This window comes from Fragaria vesca, linkage group LG5 (genome assembly GCF_000184155.1).
Source record: "Fragaria vesca subsp. vesca linkage group LG5, FraVesHawaii_1.0, whole genome shotgun sequence".
NCBI classification, from domain to species: domain Eukaryota; kingdom Viridiplantae; phylum Streptophyta; class Magnoliopsida; order Rosales; family Rosaceae; genus Fragaria; species Fragaria vesca.
In genome coordinates, this window is record NC_020495.1 from 13,700,402 (window position 1) to 13,717,265 (window position 16,864).

The 16,864-nt window shown below is 36.8% G+C and overlaps 3 protein-coding genes across 3 annotated transcripts in view; 2 read left to right on the top strand and 1 right to left on the bottom strand.

Moving 5' to 3' along the window:
* LOC101310027 overlaps positions 1 to 1,665 on the bottom strand; it is a 5,505-nt gene extending 3,840 nt beyond the window's left edge. Inside the window, exons 1-2 of the mRNA XM_004299731.1 lie at positions 1,270 to 1,665; positions 272 to 582 (exon numbers count right to left, since the gene is read on the bottom strand). Of these exons, the coding sequence (XP_004299779.1) occupies positions 272 to 582; positions 1,270 to 1,653 (695 nt within the window). The 5' untranslated portion in view covers positions 1,654 to 1,665. The remainder of the gene's footprint in view (positions 1 to 271; positions 583 to 1,269) is intronic.
* A 1,454-nt stretch (positions 1,666 to 3,119) lies between these two features.
* Positions 3,120 to 6,748, top strand: LOC101310318 (serine carboxypeptidase-like 18-like). The gene is made up of 14 exons (XM_004299732.1): positions 3,120 to 3,280; positions 3,741 to 3,886; positions 4,209 to 4,285; positions 4,370 to 4,492; positions 4,596 to 4,698; positions 4,818 to 4,855; positions 5,028 to 5,129; positions 5,237 to 5,323; positions 5,413 to 5,574; positions 5,769 to 5,840; positions 5,935 to 6,053; positions 6,263 to 6,376; positions 6,455 to 6,509; positions 6,601 to 6,748. Exons 1-14 carry the CDS (start codon positions 3,135 to 3,137, stop codon positions 6,682 to 6,684), a joined length of 1,428 nt encoding a protein of 475 aa, XP_004299780.1. The 5' UTR covers positions 3,120 to 3,134; the 3' UTR covers positions 6,685 to 6,748.
* A 2,402-nt stretch (positions 6,749 to 9,150) lies between these two features.
* Positions 9,151 to 13,367, top strand: LOC101310608 (serine carboxypeptidase-like 18-like). Its single transcript, XM_004299733.1, has 14 exons — positions 9,151 to 9,660; positions 9,771 to 9,916; positions 10,300 to 10,376; positions 10,616 to 10,738; positions 11,083 to 11,185; positions 11,478 to 11,515; positions 11,632 to 11,733; positions 11,847 to 11,933; positions 12,023 to 12,178; positions 12,282 to 12,353; positions 12,445 to 12,566; positions 12,690 to 12,803; positions 12,948 to 13,002; positions 13,171 to 13,367. The coding sequence occupies exons 1-14, from the start codon at positions 9,515 to 9,517 to the stop codon at positions 13,252 to 13,254; spliced, it is 1,425 nt and encodes a 474-aa protein (XP_004299781.1). The 5' UTR covers positions 9,151 to 9,514; the 3' UTR covers positions 13,255 to 13,367.
* Positions 13,368 to 16,864: the final 3,497 nt, after the last annotated feature.

Genomic DNA, 16,864 nt, shown 5'->3' on the forward strand with positions numbered 1-16,864 from the left:
GGNGGGGGGGGGAGGGATAGATAAAGCAAATACTAACAACTGATGAACATCATGTAAAATCATTTATGAAGTTATCTGTAAGAGAACTTATAGTCATTTGGGCATTCAAAAGTACTAGGAGAAAGTAGAAATTAGTCCAACACTTGATTCATAAGGAAAATAAAATAAAATTAAAGGCAGTACGAGTTAGTTGGTTACTACTCATAAGCAGGTTGCCAAATGAACGAGCAAGAAACTATGGAGCTAGGTAAAGTGAAAACAGAGCCATAACCTTCTGCTAGGACCAGCAACATTATCATCCGAACAAGGCAGTGTCATATTATCATCACCAACCACTTGTTTGTATTCCTCATCCCGTTGTTCTGAATGCATCTCACCTAATGGAGGTTTGGTATCTAAAGACGTCGGGATCATGATCCCAACAACCTCCAAAGTGGGACGAACATTTGAAGGCAGTACAAAAACACAATCACTTTCTTTGAGTTCTAATGAAAGAAATAACTTTTTTAGATGCTTAATCAAAGATCTTTCTGATATTCCCTTTATATCAACTGCTTGCCCGCTATCAATCATTTGCAAAAGCTACATCAAACAAACGGTAAGAAATATCAATGATGCATCATAAATAGAAGACATGAAGAGAATTGAATCAAAGCATTCCAATGGAAAAAAATAATAATTAGCCATCCTAATCTCTGAAGCACCCGATGCCAATCAATCAAGACATCCAAATGACACTAAATGAAAGAGACTTCAATCAACCGAATGGTGTTTATATATCCTTAACTGAAGTGAACATAATAACATCCCCTCCCTCAAGGAAAATCAATTAAAACCCTACACTAAACTAACTTACCAAACTCTAGCTATTACTATGCTGAAATCTTTACGCTGATGAGTTTCCTTCAGCTGTATTAATCATAACAAACGCGAAATCTTCACTATACACCATTAGCACATTTGCAAGCCCTAATCAATGTTCCTAGGTTCTAATCCTCAAAAACAATGCCTTCCAAATCATTCACATTTTCTACTATTTGCAACTCTCACAGTTTCGCATTGTCGGAATCCTACAGCTCACTATAACCTAATCCACCTAAGTCCTTGATATCGATTCATGCTTAACCAATCTTAAGATTTCCTACACGAAAAATTACAGGCTTTAATGTCAAAATTCACATACATAACTAGCAGAATCCTATTAATTTCAACCTTGATATTTACTCCAAAATTTTCAACACCAAAATTCAGAGTTAAAAAAAAAATTACCTGCTTCAAATCGTCTCCAACATTAGGAAATTCACTGAACAAGTCTCGCAAAACCTCTTGCGGCTCAAACCGGCTCTTCTCCGGCTCAGAATCACCGCCACCGCTCGAAGACTCCGAACCGGAGTCATAATCCCTCTTCTTCTTCCTCGACTTCGACTTCGACTTCGATTTGCTCCGCCTCGTCTCTCTCTTACTTCGCCGGTTCTCTCTCCTCTCCCTTCTCCTCTCTTTCTCTCTTCTTGAGCTGTCGTCGCTTCTGTGACGGTGGCGACGACGCCGTTTCGAGCAGCGGTCGGAGTCGTCGGAGCTTGAAGGAGAGGACGACGGTGATTCGTCGGAGCTGGTTTCCGGCAAATGCTTCTTCCTCTTGCTTTTACTCCCCATGTTTGCAATGAAATCCAGACGACCACTGAAACCAGAAATCAAATAAATCGAATTTTTGGGCTTTTGGTACGCCAAAGGCCCAATATTATTCTTTGGTCCAACTCCCACACATTTCGTCTATGTTGGCCCACTTCCATAATTCCAAAAATTAGGTCAATGTAAGTTTAAGTCGGCTGATCTTGGTCATGAAAAAAGGAGCAGTTTGACTTTCTTGTCTCTTTGATTATTTTTCTTAGCGTTCCGTTTGGATCAACTTAGAAAGAGTTGTATTCGTGAAATTGTGGTTTTTTTGTACTTTTTTATTTTCTTGTATAAAAAAAAAAGTTTTATATTTCATACATACAAGGATGTTTCCAGGCTAATAATACTCAACTTAACATAAAAAGTGTTTTGCCATAATGTGACAAAAAAAAAATATTATGCCTAAATGCCTGATGCCTCAAACATAAAAGGCATCGTCATTGTCACAAAATGACAAAAATATATCACGCTTTAAACTTGCTACCCACAAACTAGTGAGAGTTGAAACTCGAACTCTAAACATAAGAGTTTAATACTAAACAGCTCATCCAACTTTACCACACCATGTGGTTACGTGGCTTGAGTATTAATATTTGTAAGTTGATGTGTGTGTCTTATTTTAACGGGTCAATTGACCTAGTATCTTCATATTTTAAAAGGTAAAATAATGTATAGTCATTGTGGTTTGAAGTCGACATATGTTTAGTCCTTGTGGTTTTATTTTAATCTGAATATATGGTCCTTAAAGTCACGATTTTTCATTCAAATAGTCATTCCGTCAATTTTCTCAGTTAAATTGCTGACGTGGCCGTTAAAAATTACAATGTCTTTAACGGCCATGTCAATATTCTAACAGAAAAATTGACGGAAATACCATTTGGATGAAAAATCATGACTTTAAGGATCATTCAGATTAAAATAAAACCATAAGGACTGAACACATGTCGACTTCAAACCACAATGACTAAACAAATTTCAATTCTATTTTAAAAACAAGAAAACGAGGATTTTCTTCATTGATGAGCTCAATCTCTGATTTGATATTCCCAGGTAGAAATAATGTCGATGGGAGAGGTGGAGGTTTGTTATAAATGTAGTTGGAAGGCATGCGACGGCAGAGAGCGTTTTCTATATGATCACATTTTGACTTACAGCTACCATCAGTGGCCTTAGTTTGTCTTCGACTTGCTACCTACTTACAGCTACTAACTTTTATCCAAATCTTCTTCTTGACTTGCTGGTATGTACCTACCTGAAAGTTTGATGACAATTATATATTCTGTTTCTATTCTCTGAATGGAAATTTATACACTAGTAGTTGTATACGGCAAGGCAAAAGTCTTCTGGGAATTTATAAACGTGATTATAAATTACTAAGAAGTTGGTGAGATATGTCTCTTCTGCAACTATATATAAACCAATTTGAAGATATGGAGTTTGTTTCTCATTTGGTGCCCACAATGACAATGACGGGTTTTCTTCTTCATGTAATGTTGGTCTTCACTTTGATACTCACTTCAACTTCAGCTGCCAACATCACTACAACCAACGTTACCAGTCTACCGGGTTATTATTCCGGTGACCTTCCCTTCGCGCTAGAATCGGGGTATGTTTTTCTTCCCTCTTACATTTGGTTTTTGAGGTTCCCAGAATTCCAGAACCCGTTAACTTCTAAAGGAAAACCATGTTAGGAATTAGTTATGATCATATGAATGGGACCATGATCCCGGGTGGCCTGCATATATGCAATGGGATTGAATGGCTTTTTTTTTTTTTTTTTTTTTTTTTTTTTTTCACATATTACTTGTCATATTGTTAGTGTAAATTTTTTGCTAAGTTGTGGATAACAACACGGTCAGTGTTATATCGTCTAAATTATATTAAGCCATACAGATTTTTTTCATCTATTTTCATGGCTAATGTTGTATTGTTGATTGATGTTTAAAAGTTGTTCCTCCTTGTCGGTTGAATTCCTGCCACCATTGTTTATGTCAATGTATACAGTTTGCTGGATGAATGGTGTTGTATGCATATGTATGTGTGTTCTGATTATCTGTTGTACACAGATATATCGGTATAGGTGACAATGAAGAAGTGCAGATATTCTACCTTTTCGTTGAGTCTGAGGGAGCTCCCGCAGACGATCCTTTGTTGCTATGGTTCAATGGAGGCCCAGGTTGCTCTGGTCTTGCTGGATTTTTCTTTGAGAGTGGTATTTTCTCTGTTCCTCGGCCTTTATTACAGTAGTTTCTGAAAAGCATGCAGTACTTAAAGCCTTTTCCTTTCTTCCAAAGGGAACAGTCTTGGAAAATGAATTTATCCTATTTGCACATAAACTAGATATCCCACCATAAATACTTACATTGGCACAAAATGTCTGTTATTCTTGATTAAAGGCATATCTGATATAAAAGATTTGTCAGTGCCTTCGCAAACTCGGTTTGTTGTTTCTGATGCAACACTCTCATTAGGATTTTAGGAAAATAGCATTGGTTTTGCCATTGGGATTTTCCTTGACTAAATACTTTGGACAGGTCCAGTAACTTTCAAGTTTGGAAATTACAATGGGAGCCTACCAGCAGTTCTAGACAATCCATTTCGATGGACAAAGGTAGTGTATAGTGAATTATTGTCAACTTCATCTTATATTACTTACATACCTTTCTGTAACATCCGGATGATTATGTGTTTTCAGGACGTCAACATGATATACATAGATGCACCTGTTGGTGCTGGCTTCTCCTACTCGAAAACTCAAAGCGGTTATGTTATGGATGACTACAAATATGTTGCACAGAGCTATGAATTTCTGCATAAGGTATGCATATTATACAATCTATCTGTAAGAAGACAAGTGGTATTTATGCCACAGATTTAGTGAGCAGTCTGCTATGAATTTGACAATTCTCGTGGTCATGCAGTGGCTGGAGGCACACCCTGCATATTTGGAAAATGTGCTCTACATAGGTGGTGACTCCTTCTCTGGCATAATTGTGCCAATGATTGTGCAACAAATATTGGATGGTATGCTACTGTCACACAGCAACAATTCTTCTTCCTTTTTTGCTTTGCACTCATTTCATTTAGTGAAACTGAAAAGAGTAGTAGCTTATGGCTAGTCCTACTTCCTCATGATGCTGCAGGTAATGAAAATGGAACTTTGCCTCTAATGAATCTCAAGGTTTGTGGATCTAACTGTAGGAAGTTGAATTAATTGTGATGGTTTTGTCTTCCTGTAATTTAATTATCAACACCTTATCCCTTGAAACCAGTCAGAGATTATTGTTTAGAGCATTGTAATTTCCCCGTTTGTGTAAATTGTTATCTATATTATGTTCTTTAACTCTTCTTAGGGATATGTAATTGGGAACCCAGTAACAGATACAGTCATTGATACAAATGCAAGAATTCCATATGCCCATCGGCTAACTCTTATATCAGATCAACTGTATCAGGTAATATTTTCTTTACCTGTGCCTTGTATAATTTATTTGGAATGCCAAAAAGATTGTCTTCACCGTGTATGCATTCATTTTGTTTTCCATGGCTATACATATTTCAGGCGGCGAGAACAAGTTGCAGTGGAGATTACGTAAACGTAAATTCAAGCAATGATGCATGCATTTCAGATATTGATGCTATTGATGCAGTAAGAAATGATCTATTGGCTTGATCATCTATATAGTTTAGTCACAAACTCCATAAGCATTGAATATCAGTGGACATGTCAATTTGCAGCTCACAAATGATATAAATATGTTACACATCTTGGAACCAGTCTGTAGCGATTCATTGCCAAGACCAAAGGAGAAGGAGATAGGTACAGCCCGAAGATCTCTGAATGATTTTCCCGAAGGTTTACTAAGCTCAGCAACCAATGGACCTGCATATTGGTGTAGGGTAAGCCTCTTTCTGCTAGAGCTAGCATTCTTTTGTACAAACAGATGTGTACAAAGCTCCTCTCACAATAACTACTCATGTGATCAACAGGTGAGGATGTGACTGTGTGAGAGGAACATTGTATACAACATCTTTTCCCTATGCTGAGTAAACTTTTTCTGATATAAGCATGCTCCTGATTGGCTTTCTTTCAGAGTTATAATCATATGCTAGCCTACATTTGGGCAAACCACCCGAGTGTCCAAGATGCTCTAGGTGTCCGAAGGGTATGTTTAATGTGAAACCTGTGTCATGATATCCTGTACTGAAAAGCTAAGTATGAAAAGAACATTGCACTCTAACAGTTTTTTCTGATGCCAGGGCACGAAAAGATTTTGGCAATACTGTAATTCAACCCTGGCATACACTCAAGAAGTCACTAGTGTTATTAGTCTTCATCAAAGTCTCGCGACAGTTGGCCTACGTGCTCTGATATACAGGTACCTTACCTTGATCACCATTGGAAGTAAATTACGAAATGTAAATTTTGAGAGGAAGTCATACATGAGAGAATCGCACAAAAGTCCCCCTTGCAAACACAAAATAAGAACAAAAAAAAAATGGGCCATGTTCATATATGGTCTCATTTTCAGAAGGAAAAGGAGTCACATTACTAATCAAGTGGCTTAAATTTTTTTACCGTGTACAGTGGCGATCACGACATGACAATTCCCCACATTGCTACACAAAAGTGGATAAACTTGCTCAATTTGACTCTGAATGAGACCTGGAGGGCATGGTCAGTTGATAACCAAACTGCAGGGTAAGTTGGAAAACTTGCTGAATTGTTTGCTTTTCCTTTATTTGTTTTTCTTTAAAATGAAATTTGGAGCTGATGCAGGTACACCAAGAAGTTTGTTAATGAAGTTTTCAATTTGACGTTTGCGACTGTAAAGGCAAGCACAGCTTTCACCTTTGCTCCCCTTCTCGTAGGAAGCTACTTATAACAGCAGAAGGTTGTAACTAAATTTTTTGTGTTGTCTACAGGGAGGAGGCCACATTGCTGCAGAGTACAAAGTCAAAGAATGCTCTGAAATGATTGATAGATGGATGGCTCAAACCCCTCTCTGAGTTCATATATTTAGCCTCTTTAAAATACCAAATGGTCCAGCAAAGATATGAAGTTTTTGTTTCGGTGATGATAATGCTAGTTTTTTTTTTTGTTTTTTTTTTTGGTTGCACGGAAAGTTATAGTAAAATGAAATGCTATTCTACTAAATCTAACCGGCTGTTGAGGATATCCAAATAGGCGAATACAGATCTTAAATCTCATTCTGATTTGTCTTTAGAATAGATGAAAAGCTTCAATATGTGTAAACTACTAGGAAGTTAGAACAGAAAAACAGAAAGAAAGCATTCTTGAACTGGAGCAAGGATTCTGAGATAGAAAACTTGAAATGTAAGCAACCCTTGCACCGAAATTCAGACAGGAGTCACACGCACCCTCTCAGAACCACAAGCGCGCAAAGACATAAACACACTCCTTTGCCCAAAAAGATTTGTTTATAGCACCTAACTACTCCAAAATTTGAAACCAAACCAAAAATACATTTTTGATGAACAGAAAATCTAAAGAAAATAGTTATCTATCGCTCTTGAGCATATTGTCGTCTGGTTCATATTTTGACTTACAGCTGCAACCACGTTTTCCACTTGCTGTGTCTAAAACATTGTACTGTACTAGAAGCATAACTTACCATAGTAATTATTTTGTTCAAACAACAGACAAGTCTGGAGAACATCTGGTGGGAAATTTCTTTTCTGATCTGCAACTATATAAAACGGCTTGAGGCTACAACCTCTCTAGTTTAGGGGGACAACCTGTTCAAAAAAATGCCTGGGGAAGGCATTGTCATGCTTCAGGCAAAAGCATTCTTCTAGTGATTTAAAGTTAATCAAACAAAAAGCTTTTGTTCTGAAATGCATGCAGGTCTAACGAATTTGCCTCATAACATAACAAATTAACAATGACCCTTTATTATTAGTTCACTTCAACATCTTACAAATCTGATTACATAACAGACTATTACAAATCATTTATTATCACACATTGGTCACTGATAGTCTTTCTAATTGACATAGGTGTTTAAGTTTTTGGGTTCATCCTCAGTTCCTCATAACATTGCAGTACAGTTTTCATATATGAATCGGAGCAACGGCACGTCGCAGAGGTTGCCATCCAGCTGAAGGGGGGGGGAGAGGGTTTAGGGTAACATATACATAAATGATTCTCGCATTTCACTGTAAGTGGTCGACAATGAACTGGATCGCAGTCAGCAGTAGTTTGGCATTTGCCAGTTCTAGAGCTCCCTCCTTGCACACATTGCTGCATACCTATCACACGATATTCTCATTTTCAGTATGCCTATCAAACAATATATTTCACAACTCTAGCTAAATTTAACTATGCAATTTCTACTGTTAAAGATGTTTATAGAGTTCAAATGTTAAATATATGAAAACAATTATGTTGAGATACCTGCTGTGAAGACCAGGAGTACAACCAAAATAGCCATTGTCGATGAAGAGTTATCCATTGGTTGGTAAGAAAGCAAGATTGTTTGATCCTCAATGGTGTTCACTATTGTACTCTAGTATATGGACTCCCTATATCCTGTACTGCTTTATATAGGTGAGGCCATTTTACAAAAATGATATGAAATCTTGTGCATGGATAGCAAAGATTACCATTTGGCTTCGTTTGGTAAATCAGTTATTTTAGCAGATTTTCTTTTTAAAATGGGATCCTAGCAGATTTTTATGCTGATGTAAAGAATCCGAGAAAAAAATAACTGATTAACTAGCTCTTAATTTCTTACCTTATATTAACTAGCTCTTAAAAGGCTAGTTGATATAATTTCTTACCTTATATCAACCTAGCTCTTAATTTCTTACCTTATATCAACTAGCCTTTTACACCTTACGTAAGTTTTTTTTTAGTAAATCAACGGCTATTGTCACCCGATCATCTACAATACTTTGTTTAGTTGCTCATTTCACCTTACATTTTAAATACCAAATTTATTTATGACACCGATTTTGTTTTCAAAAATATCCTTATATGACATTATCCGATAAAGTAAAAATTATCAAACAAATATAGGGATGGGGTTATATTTACTCTTCCCAATTTTCTTTGTATGCCTCCATTAATATTAGTATAAATTTATTTCCTGTTTTACCCTCAAATTTTATTTTCACTTCAGTTTTATCGTGTTTCATATTAGGATCAAACCTCAAGGTTGTCATGTGAGACAAAGTAAATAATTTATGGGCAGAGGCTTTGATACTGATCCACCAAAAGGTCTGCATAAAGGAGTGAGCCCAAAACCCTCAGGCCCAAAAGCCCAGATCCAAGCACTTACCTTAGCAGCCCAAACCCTTTTCTCTTCCAGGTTAGCAGCGCCGCTCGAAAGGACGACGGGAATCATCATCATCTCCGGCGGCCATGACTTCCAATCATCAACTGGTCCGACTCCCACAGCCGCCGCCTTGCAGCCATCACCTCCTAAACCAGTTGCAGTCTTGGAATGTGTTAGTTATTCACACGTTTGTTTTATGTGTTATTATTTTATATACGCATTTGTTGGAACTTGGAAGTTCGGGTATATCTCTACTTTTCATTCTACAGAGCTACAGTTAAGTTTTTAGTTGTGTGTGGCTTTTGACTTGCCGGTACCTAAGTTTTTTGCCGGCGGTTGCACCGATATGGTTACATTCTGGGATATTGCCATATACACACTACGAACCTCTGGTTATACTTCACTGATATCTAATCACAATTATAGCAAGAACATCGGGTAGGAATATCTCACTTTCTCACTGCAAACATAATATATAAGCAATCTGCAACTGCTGGTGTCTGGTCACTGGTTTTCACTTACAACGTACAAAACCCACCATGACGAAATCCAAGGGTATGCTTATACTTATTGCATTCGTTTTCACTCTCGTGTTTGCTTCAACTTCTTCAGCAAATGTCACTACAACCACAATTACCAGTCTACCGGGTTACTCCGGCGACCTCCCTTTCACTTTCGAAACTGGGTATGTGAGCTAGCTGCTTTCATTAGCATGTCTCATTTTTCCTGTTTTTCAAATGTACTAGTGCTGATGATATGAGTTGGTTTTGGTTTTACGTGTATATGGAAATATAGGTACGTTGGTGTAGGTGACGATGAAGAAGTGCAGCTGTTTTACTACTTCGTCGAGTCTCAGAGGACTCCAGCACAGGACCCTCTGCTGCTGTGGATCCCTGCAGGGCCTGGTTGCTCTGGTCAGATTGTATTCTTCTTTGAGAGTGGTACTTTTCTCATCCTTGATCTCTTGCTTGTCTTGACAACCTTATATTTGTACAACCACTTGTCGTTTATAACTGAAAGAGTGATGTTAAGAATTAAGAGTGCTAGATAAATCATTTTTTTGTTTGTTTTGGAGATGTCTTTGCACACCATGCTTAATCTATGTGCACCCAGTTTGAACGAACAAGGAAGCTCATGCCTAATCTGAAATTGTGTCCTAAAAAACCATGAGCAGCTAACGAGCTTTAGTAGTTGAGTTCTATGGAGCCAAGAACATATATAGTCACATCTTCACTGAAAATCTATTTGGTTTCATTTGATTATGGTTTCCTACTTTCCTAAGTACTTATATAAATTTGGTGATTGTGTTGGAATGGTTGCACAGGACCGCTAGAATTCAAATATAGTGATTACAATGGGAGCCTACCAACACTTCATGACAACCCTTATACATGGACAAAGGTACTCACTGAACACAAACACTATGTTTATTGTAATTAGCACCATTTAGTGAATTGTTTCACTCAGTGAACTACATTTTAAAGTTTCTTATGAGTCTGATTGTGATTAATTCACTTAATCCATCAGCTGTTGCATAAGATGGTTTCTAAATGGCACATAAAAAATTGACTAAACAGTACTCTTTCATTTATGTTGAAGTTTTCTGTTAAGTATGGAATTGATGATGCTATTTTTGACAGAGCCTCAATCTCTTATACGTGGATGCACCAGTTGGTGCTGGATACTCCTACTCAACAACCCAAAGTGGTTATGTATTGGACGACTATAAGCATGTGGCACAACTCTATGAATTTTTGCAGAAGGTTGGTCAATATTTTGAGACAAATAATGCTGTGCACTGTATTTTGGACTACATATTAACCACAATGGATGATGCTTTAAAATATCAAATGAAGTAGACCAAGTGACCAACTGCTATCTGCCACATCAAATAGACAAATATGAGGTCATGTTAAAAGGCTCTGAAAACTCGCTAGGCGTTACTAGGGAGGAGGGGAGGTTTAGGCGTCGCCTAAATGGGTTGGACAACCTTGTTTTAGAACAATGTTTAAAAGTAGCTCACTAAATGATGAATATCATAACATTTATATTCTCTAGACCTGCACAAATTAGTACCATTGAATTTAACAGTCTTGTGGTTATGCAGTGGTTGGATGCACACCCTACTTATTTGAAAAACATACTCTACATTGGTGGTGATTCTTACTCTGGAATGCCAGTTCCCATGCTCGCACAAACAATAATAAACGGTAAAAAATTTCTTCTCTTTATGTCAAATATAAACTCTCTGAGAAGTAAGATTTGTCACATCACCATTTTTCAAACATCATACACAACCTTAAGACGCTACAAGAGTACAAGTTCTAGTGAATGATGCACTTGTACGCTTTAAGTCCTAAATTTGCAAGAGCATCAACAACCATGTTAACATAACGGCCTTCCCATTAGTGGTTGAGAAGAAGCAAGAACTCTACTCTCTCCTTGCTTTCCCATTTCCTCTTCCAGTTCTTACTCCCCCTTTGATTGTCATTGTTATTGCAGGAAATGAAAATGGAAGTATCCCCATGATGAATTTCAGAGTAAGAGAATCAAAATATAAAAACTACATCAATAATTTAGTGGATTTCCCCTTGATTACTCTAGCATTGTAGTTTCTCACCGACTGCGTGTTGACGAGTCTTCAAACTTTTATCAGGGATATGTGATTGGGAACCCAGTAACTGATACAGCAGTCGATGGTAATGCACAGATTCCTTATGCTCACCGGCTGTCTCTAATATCAGATCAACTGTATAAGGTGAACAAATTGCTCCTGGTTTGCAATTTGTATTGCTTAATGATCTAACATCTTGTGGTTCTATGTTACAAGAACTTTCTTCTAACTAAGATTGCCACTTTCATATTTTGCAGTCTCTTAAAACAAGTTGCAACGGCGAATATGTAATTGTGAATTCGAGCAATCATGCATGCATTGCAGATCTCGATGCCTTTGATGCAGTAAGAGGATATACCTACGACTATTCACTTCATTCCTTAAATTCAAACTATTTTGGTCACTGAGTTTTGTTCTATTCTCTAATTTGCAGCTCACTAGTGACATAAACACATTACATGTCTTGGAACCATTATGTAGTAATGGTTTACCTACACAAAAGGAGATGGTTCTGACGAGGAGATATCTCAAGGAAACAGCTACCGGTTTACAAAGATCACGACCTAACGGCCCTGCACTTTGGTGTCGGGTAAGCCTAGCTAGCCTCTCTGTTCCTCTCGATCTTTTAACAAATGTATACAAGGTTCCTCTCACAATTCCACTAACTTCATGACTCTTTTCTCTTTTTCTAGAGTTACCGTAGCATGCTCAACACCATTTGGGCTAACGACAAAGGTGTTCAGGATGCTCTTGGTGTCCGAAGGGTATGTTTGTTCATTGTCTAATATGTAATCTACAAGGCATTATCAACATAGAGAACTCACTGGACTGAATCATTTTTTCTTTGTGAACCAGGGAACGAAAAGGCTTTGGCAACACTGTAACACCACACTGGACTACACTGAAGATGTCACCAGCGTAGTCATTTATCATCAAAGTCTTTCAAAAATGGCTGATCTACGTGTTCTGATATACAGGTATAATTCGAAACAAACAAACACACACACACACACACACAGATTTCTATTTTTTCTATGATTGACTTTGAACAATTAGACGTGAGAAACATTGCTGAGTAGGACAATGTGTACCTTGTACAGTGGTGATCATGACATGCAAGTTCCTCATATTGGTACACAAAGATGGATAAGCACACTGAATTTGACTGAGGATGAATCCTGGAGGACATGGTCAGTTGAAGGCCAAACTGCAGGGTGAGTTCAGCTTCAAAATTTCATCGCATTTGTGTCTTTTATTTTAGCTGATATATCTTACTCTGGGATGAGCTTTGATCTCTTTTCATTTTCGTCTACCTGAAATTAAATCTCACTGCAATGCACCATTTTTTTGCAATGCAGATACACGAAGAAGTTAATCAATGGATATATGACTTTGACATATGCGACTGTAAAGGCAAGTATATATAATCTGAATCAAAATACAATGTGACATAAGAGAACATAGTTTGATTGGATAATCTAACTCAATTGACAATGAGTGGAGTGACCGGAAATTAAAGTTATTTCGTAAAGCTTTTGATTTTATTCTCCAACAGATGATAAACTTTTATGTTGTGTGCAGGGAGGAGGCCACATTGCTGCAGAGACAAAGGTCAAGGAATGCGCTGCCATGGTTGATAGATGGATGGCTTACTACCCTCTCTAATTATTCTGGGTTGAAGTATGAGAACGAAAATAATCACCATAATCTACCTTGTCTTATTTTTATCTTCTCCATCTCAACAAAAATAGGTTAAAAAATTCGATCAGATAAAAAAACATTCCAGCCAAAACAAAAGTTTACAGCCAGTAGTGATCATTTGGGCTTGTCATTCTTATCCGACTCGTATTTAGTTCCAACAAAATGTTGGTAAATGTCACAATCCGGATCAATATACGAGTGCTAGCTTATGCAGTGTGATACATAAGATGTTTATAAGTACATTCCATATGATCGGTAGTTCTGAGTGCAGCTACAACTGTATTTAGAATATGAGTATGAAAATAATGTGTCAGCTAGGGTAACAAAAGTGATGCTTATAAATGATATAGTAAATCCAATTATGGAGCTCAACAATAACAAGAAGAAGATTTATATACGAGCGTCAAACATATGGCAAATACTTGTGTGCCTTAAGGTATGGATATCTTAACCACATGGTTGCTTATGATTGGTCCAACTAGATTAATGATGACCTGCTACCTGTTTGACTGGTCATCCAATTTAAATCTCAAACTAACTCTCACCCTCTCACTAACGGGGTTAGTTTCTCTCTCTCTCTCTCTAACTCAAATAATTTGAACACCTTTGTCTCGTCGATCTCTCTCTCTTGTCTCATCGATATGTCAATTTTTTACTAAAATTGATCTCATTGCAAGAAACTAATTCCTCTTGTATGCTCTCTTGAGATTAAACTCAATGAAGGCAAAAGTTGCAAAGTTTACATTTAACATAAGACACAACCACTATTTTCATGAGAAATGCCTACCATTTAGATAAGCAAAATCACAAAAAAGTAGACTTTCTGGAAATCAAAATTGTTCTTGAGATTGAATCAATAATGGAAGGTGAAAGTTGCAAAGTCTACATTTAACATAAGACACGTCTACTATTTTCATTCGAAACGTCTACCATTAACATAAGAGAAATCAAAGAAAAGTAGACTTTCCGGAAAATTAAATTGTTCATGAGATTGAAGCAAATTAACCAAGGTAAAAATGCAAAGTCTACATTTAACATAAGACACAACTACTTTTTTCATAAGAAATGTCTACCATTAACATAAGAGAAATCAAAGAAAAGTAGACTTTCTGGAAATCAAAATTGTTCTTGAGATTGAAGCAACCCAAGGTAAAAGATACAAAGTCTACATTTAACATAAGACACAACTACTTTCTTCATAAAAAATGGCTACCATTAACACAAGAGAAATCAAAGAAAAGTAGACTTTCTGAAAATCTAAATTGTTCTTGAGATTGATGCAAATTAACCAAGGTAAAAAATGCAAAGTCTACATTTAACATAAGACACAACAACTTTTTTCATAAAAAATGGCTACCATTAACATAAGAGAAATTAAAGAAAAGTAGACTTTCTGGAAATTTAAATTGTTCTTGAGATTGAAGCAAACCAAGGTAAAAGATGAAAAGTCTACATTTAACATAAGACACGACTGCTGTTTTCATGAGAAATGTCTACCATTTAGATGGGCAAAATCACAAAAATGTAGACATTCTGGAAATCAAAATTGTTCTTGAGATTGAATCAATGAATATTCACAAAATGAAAATTGACCGTCTGATGTGATCATTATAGTGAAACATGGCTATGGTATAAAATTCAACTGGATTCAACAATGTTCGGTGCTCGATCAAAGCGGTCAACCCTAATTCATCTTCACTTATCACACGAAAACTATCTTACCTACCTCTTCGTGACCTAGTTTGGTGGATTCTTCAACACAATAAAGTGTCACATAGATGAGACATAACCACCCATGTAAAACTTTGGGGACGTTTACCACCCGAGGATAGGGCTCTCCTTATTGAAGCATAAACTTAAATAGGGTTGACCGTTTCGATCGGGGCCCAAACATTGACGAATTAAAGTGATTTTCCTACCGTAGCCGTATTTTACTATATCGATCACATCCTATTTCATGAGATTTTTGAAAATTTTGCTTCCTCTATATAGTTGGCTCACAAAGTTGTACACTAGCATATAACCTACCAAACAAGTTATACCACATTAGTAAGCACGTTATAATTCCGATGACTAAAATTCACAAAATAAAAATTGACCTTATGATGTGATCATTACAGTGGAACAATGCTATGGTATAAAATTCAACTGGATTCAACCCTAAACCCTAAACCCTAAACCCTGGGGCTTAATCAAAGCGGTCAACCCTAATTCATTTTCACTTCTCACACGAAAACTATCTTACCTACCTCTTCGTGACCTATTTTGGTGGATTCTTCAACACAATAAAGTGTCACATAGATGAGACATAACCACCCATGTAAAACTTTGGGGCTGTTTACCACCCGAGGATAGGGCTCTCCTTAGTGAAGCATAAGCGTAAATAAGGTTGATCGCTTCGATTGGAGCCCAAACATTGGCGAATTAAAGTGATTTTTCCACCGTAGCTGTATTTTACTATATTGATCACATCATATTTCACGAGATTTTTGAAAATTTTGCTTCCTCTATATAGTTGGTTTACAAAGTTGTACACTAGCATATATATAACCTATCAAACAAGTTATATTACTTTAGTAGGCATGTTATGATTTCGATGACTAAAATTCACAAAATGAAAATTGACCGTATGATGTGATCATTATAGTGAAACATGACTATGGTATAAAATTCAACTGGATTTAACAATGTTCGGGGCTCGATCAAAGCGGTCAACCCTAATTCATATTCATTTATCACACGAAAACTATCTTACCTACCTCTTTGTGACCTAGTTTGGTGGATTCTTCAACACAATAAAGTCTCACATAGATGAGATTTAACCACCCATGTAAAACTTTGGGGACATTTACCACCCGAGGATAGGGCTCTCCTTAGTGAAGCATAAACGTAAATAGGGTTGACCGCTTCGATCGGGGCCCAAACATTGCCAAATTAAAGTGATTTTTCTACAGTAGCCATATTTTACTATACCGATCACATCCTATTTCACAAGATTTTTGAAAATTTTGCTTCCTCTATATAGTTGGTTCACAAAATTGTACACTAGCATATAACCTACCAAACAAGTTATACCACATTAGTAGGTACGTTGTGATTCCAATGACTAAAATTTAGACGCAGTTGTGAAGTGGGTCCCGCCAGTGGTTTGTGACATTTTTCGGTGAATTTTTCCGACACTAGAGCTATTTTCTATGCATTTTTAAAGTTTTGAAATGGTGGAAAAAAAGTAAAACTTTAATGACATGGACAGATTAGTGACTTAGGACGAATGAGGTCGCAACATGTGGCAATTAGTGTTGAATTTTCAGAAAAGGAATCTCCCGAAATGGAAACTTACCATACTTTTTATAGTAGATTTCCATAAATAGTAACTTTTGTTTTTAAAGCATAACTATCCCCCCAAAATGGAAACTTACCCTTCCTTTTATAGTTGATTTCCATAAATAGTAACTTTTGTTTTTAGAGCATAACTATCCCCCCAAAATGGAAACTTACCATTCCTTTTATAGTTGATTTCTATAAATAGTAATTTTCGTTTTTAGAGCATAACTATCCCCCCCAAAATGGAAAC

Excerpts from the sequence above, each read along its gene's own strand:
- LOC101310318 (XM_004299732.1), top strand. The coding sequence starts at position 3,135 with ATGACAATGACGGGTTTTCTTCTTCATGTAATGTTGGTCTTCACTTTG. Across the intron at positions 5,130-5,236 it reads TATCAGATCAACTGTATCAG|GCGGCGAGAACAAGTTGCAG; the intron begins GTAATATTTTCT and ends TACATATTTCAG. Across the intron at positions 5,324-5,412 it reads ATATTGATGCTATTGATGCA|CTCACAAATGATATAAATAT; the intron begins GTAAGAAATGAT and ends GTCAATTTGCAG.
- LOC101310608 (XM_004299733.1), top strand. The coding sequence starts at position 9,515 with ATGACGAAATCCAAGGGTATGCTTATACTTATTGCATTCGTTTTCACT. Across the intron at positions 11,186-11,477 it reads CGCACAAACAATAATAAACG|GAAATGAAAATGGAAGTATC; the intron begins GTAAAAAATTTC and ends TTGTTATTGCAG. Across the intron at positions 12,804-12,947 it reads GTTGAAGGCCAAACTGCAGG|ATACACGAAGAAGTTAATCA; the intron begins GTGAGTTCAGCT and ends TTTGCAATGCAG.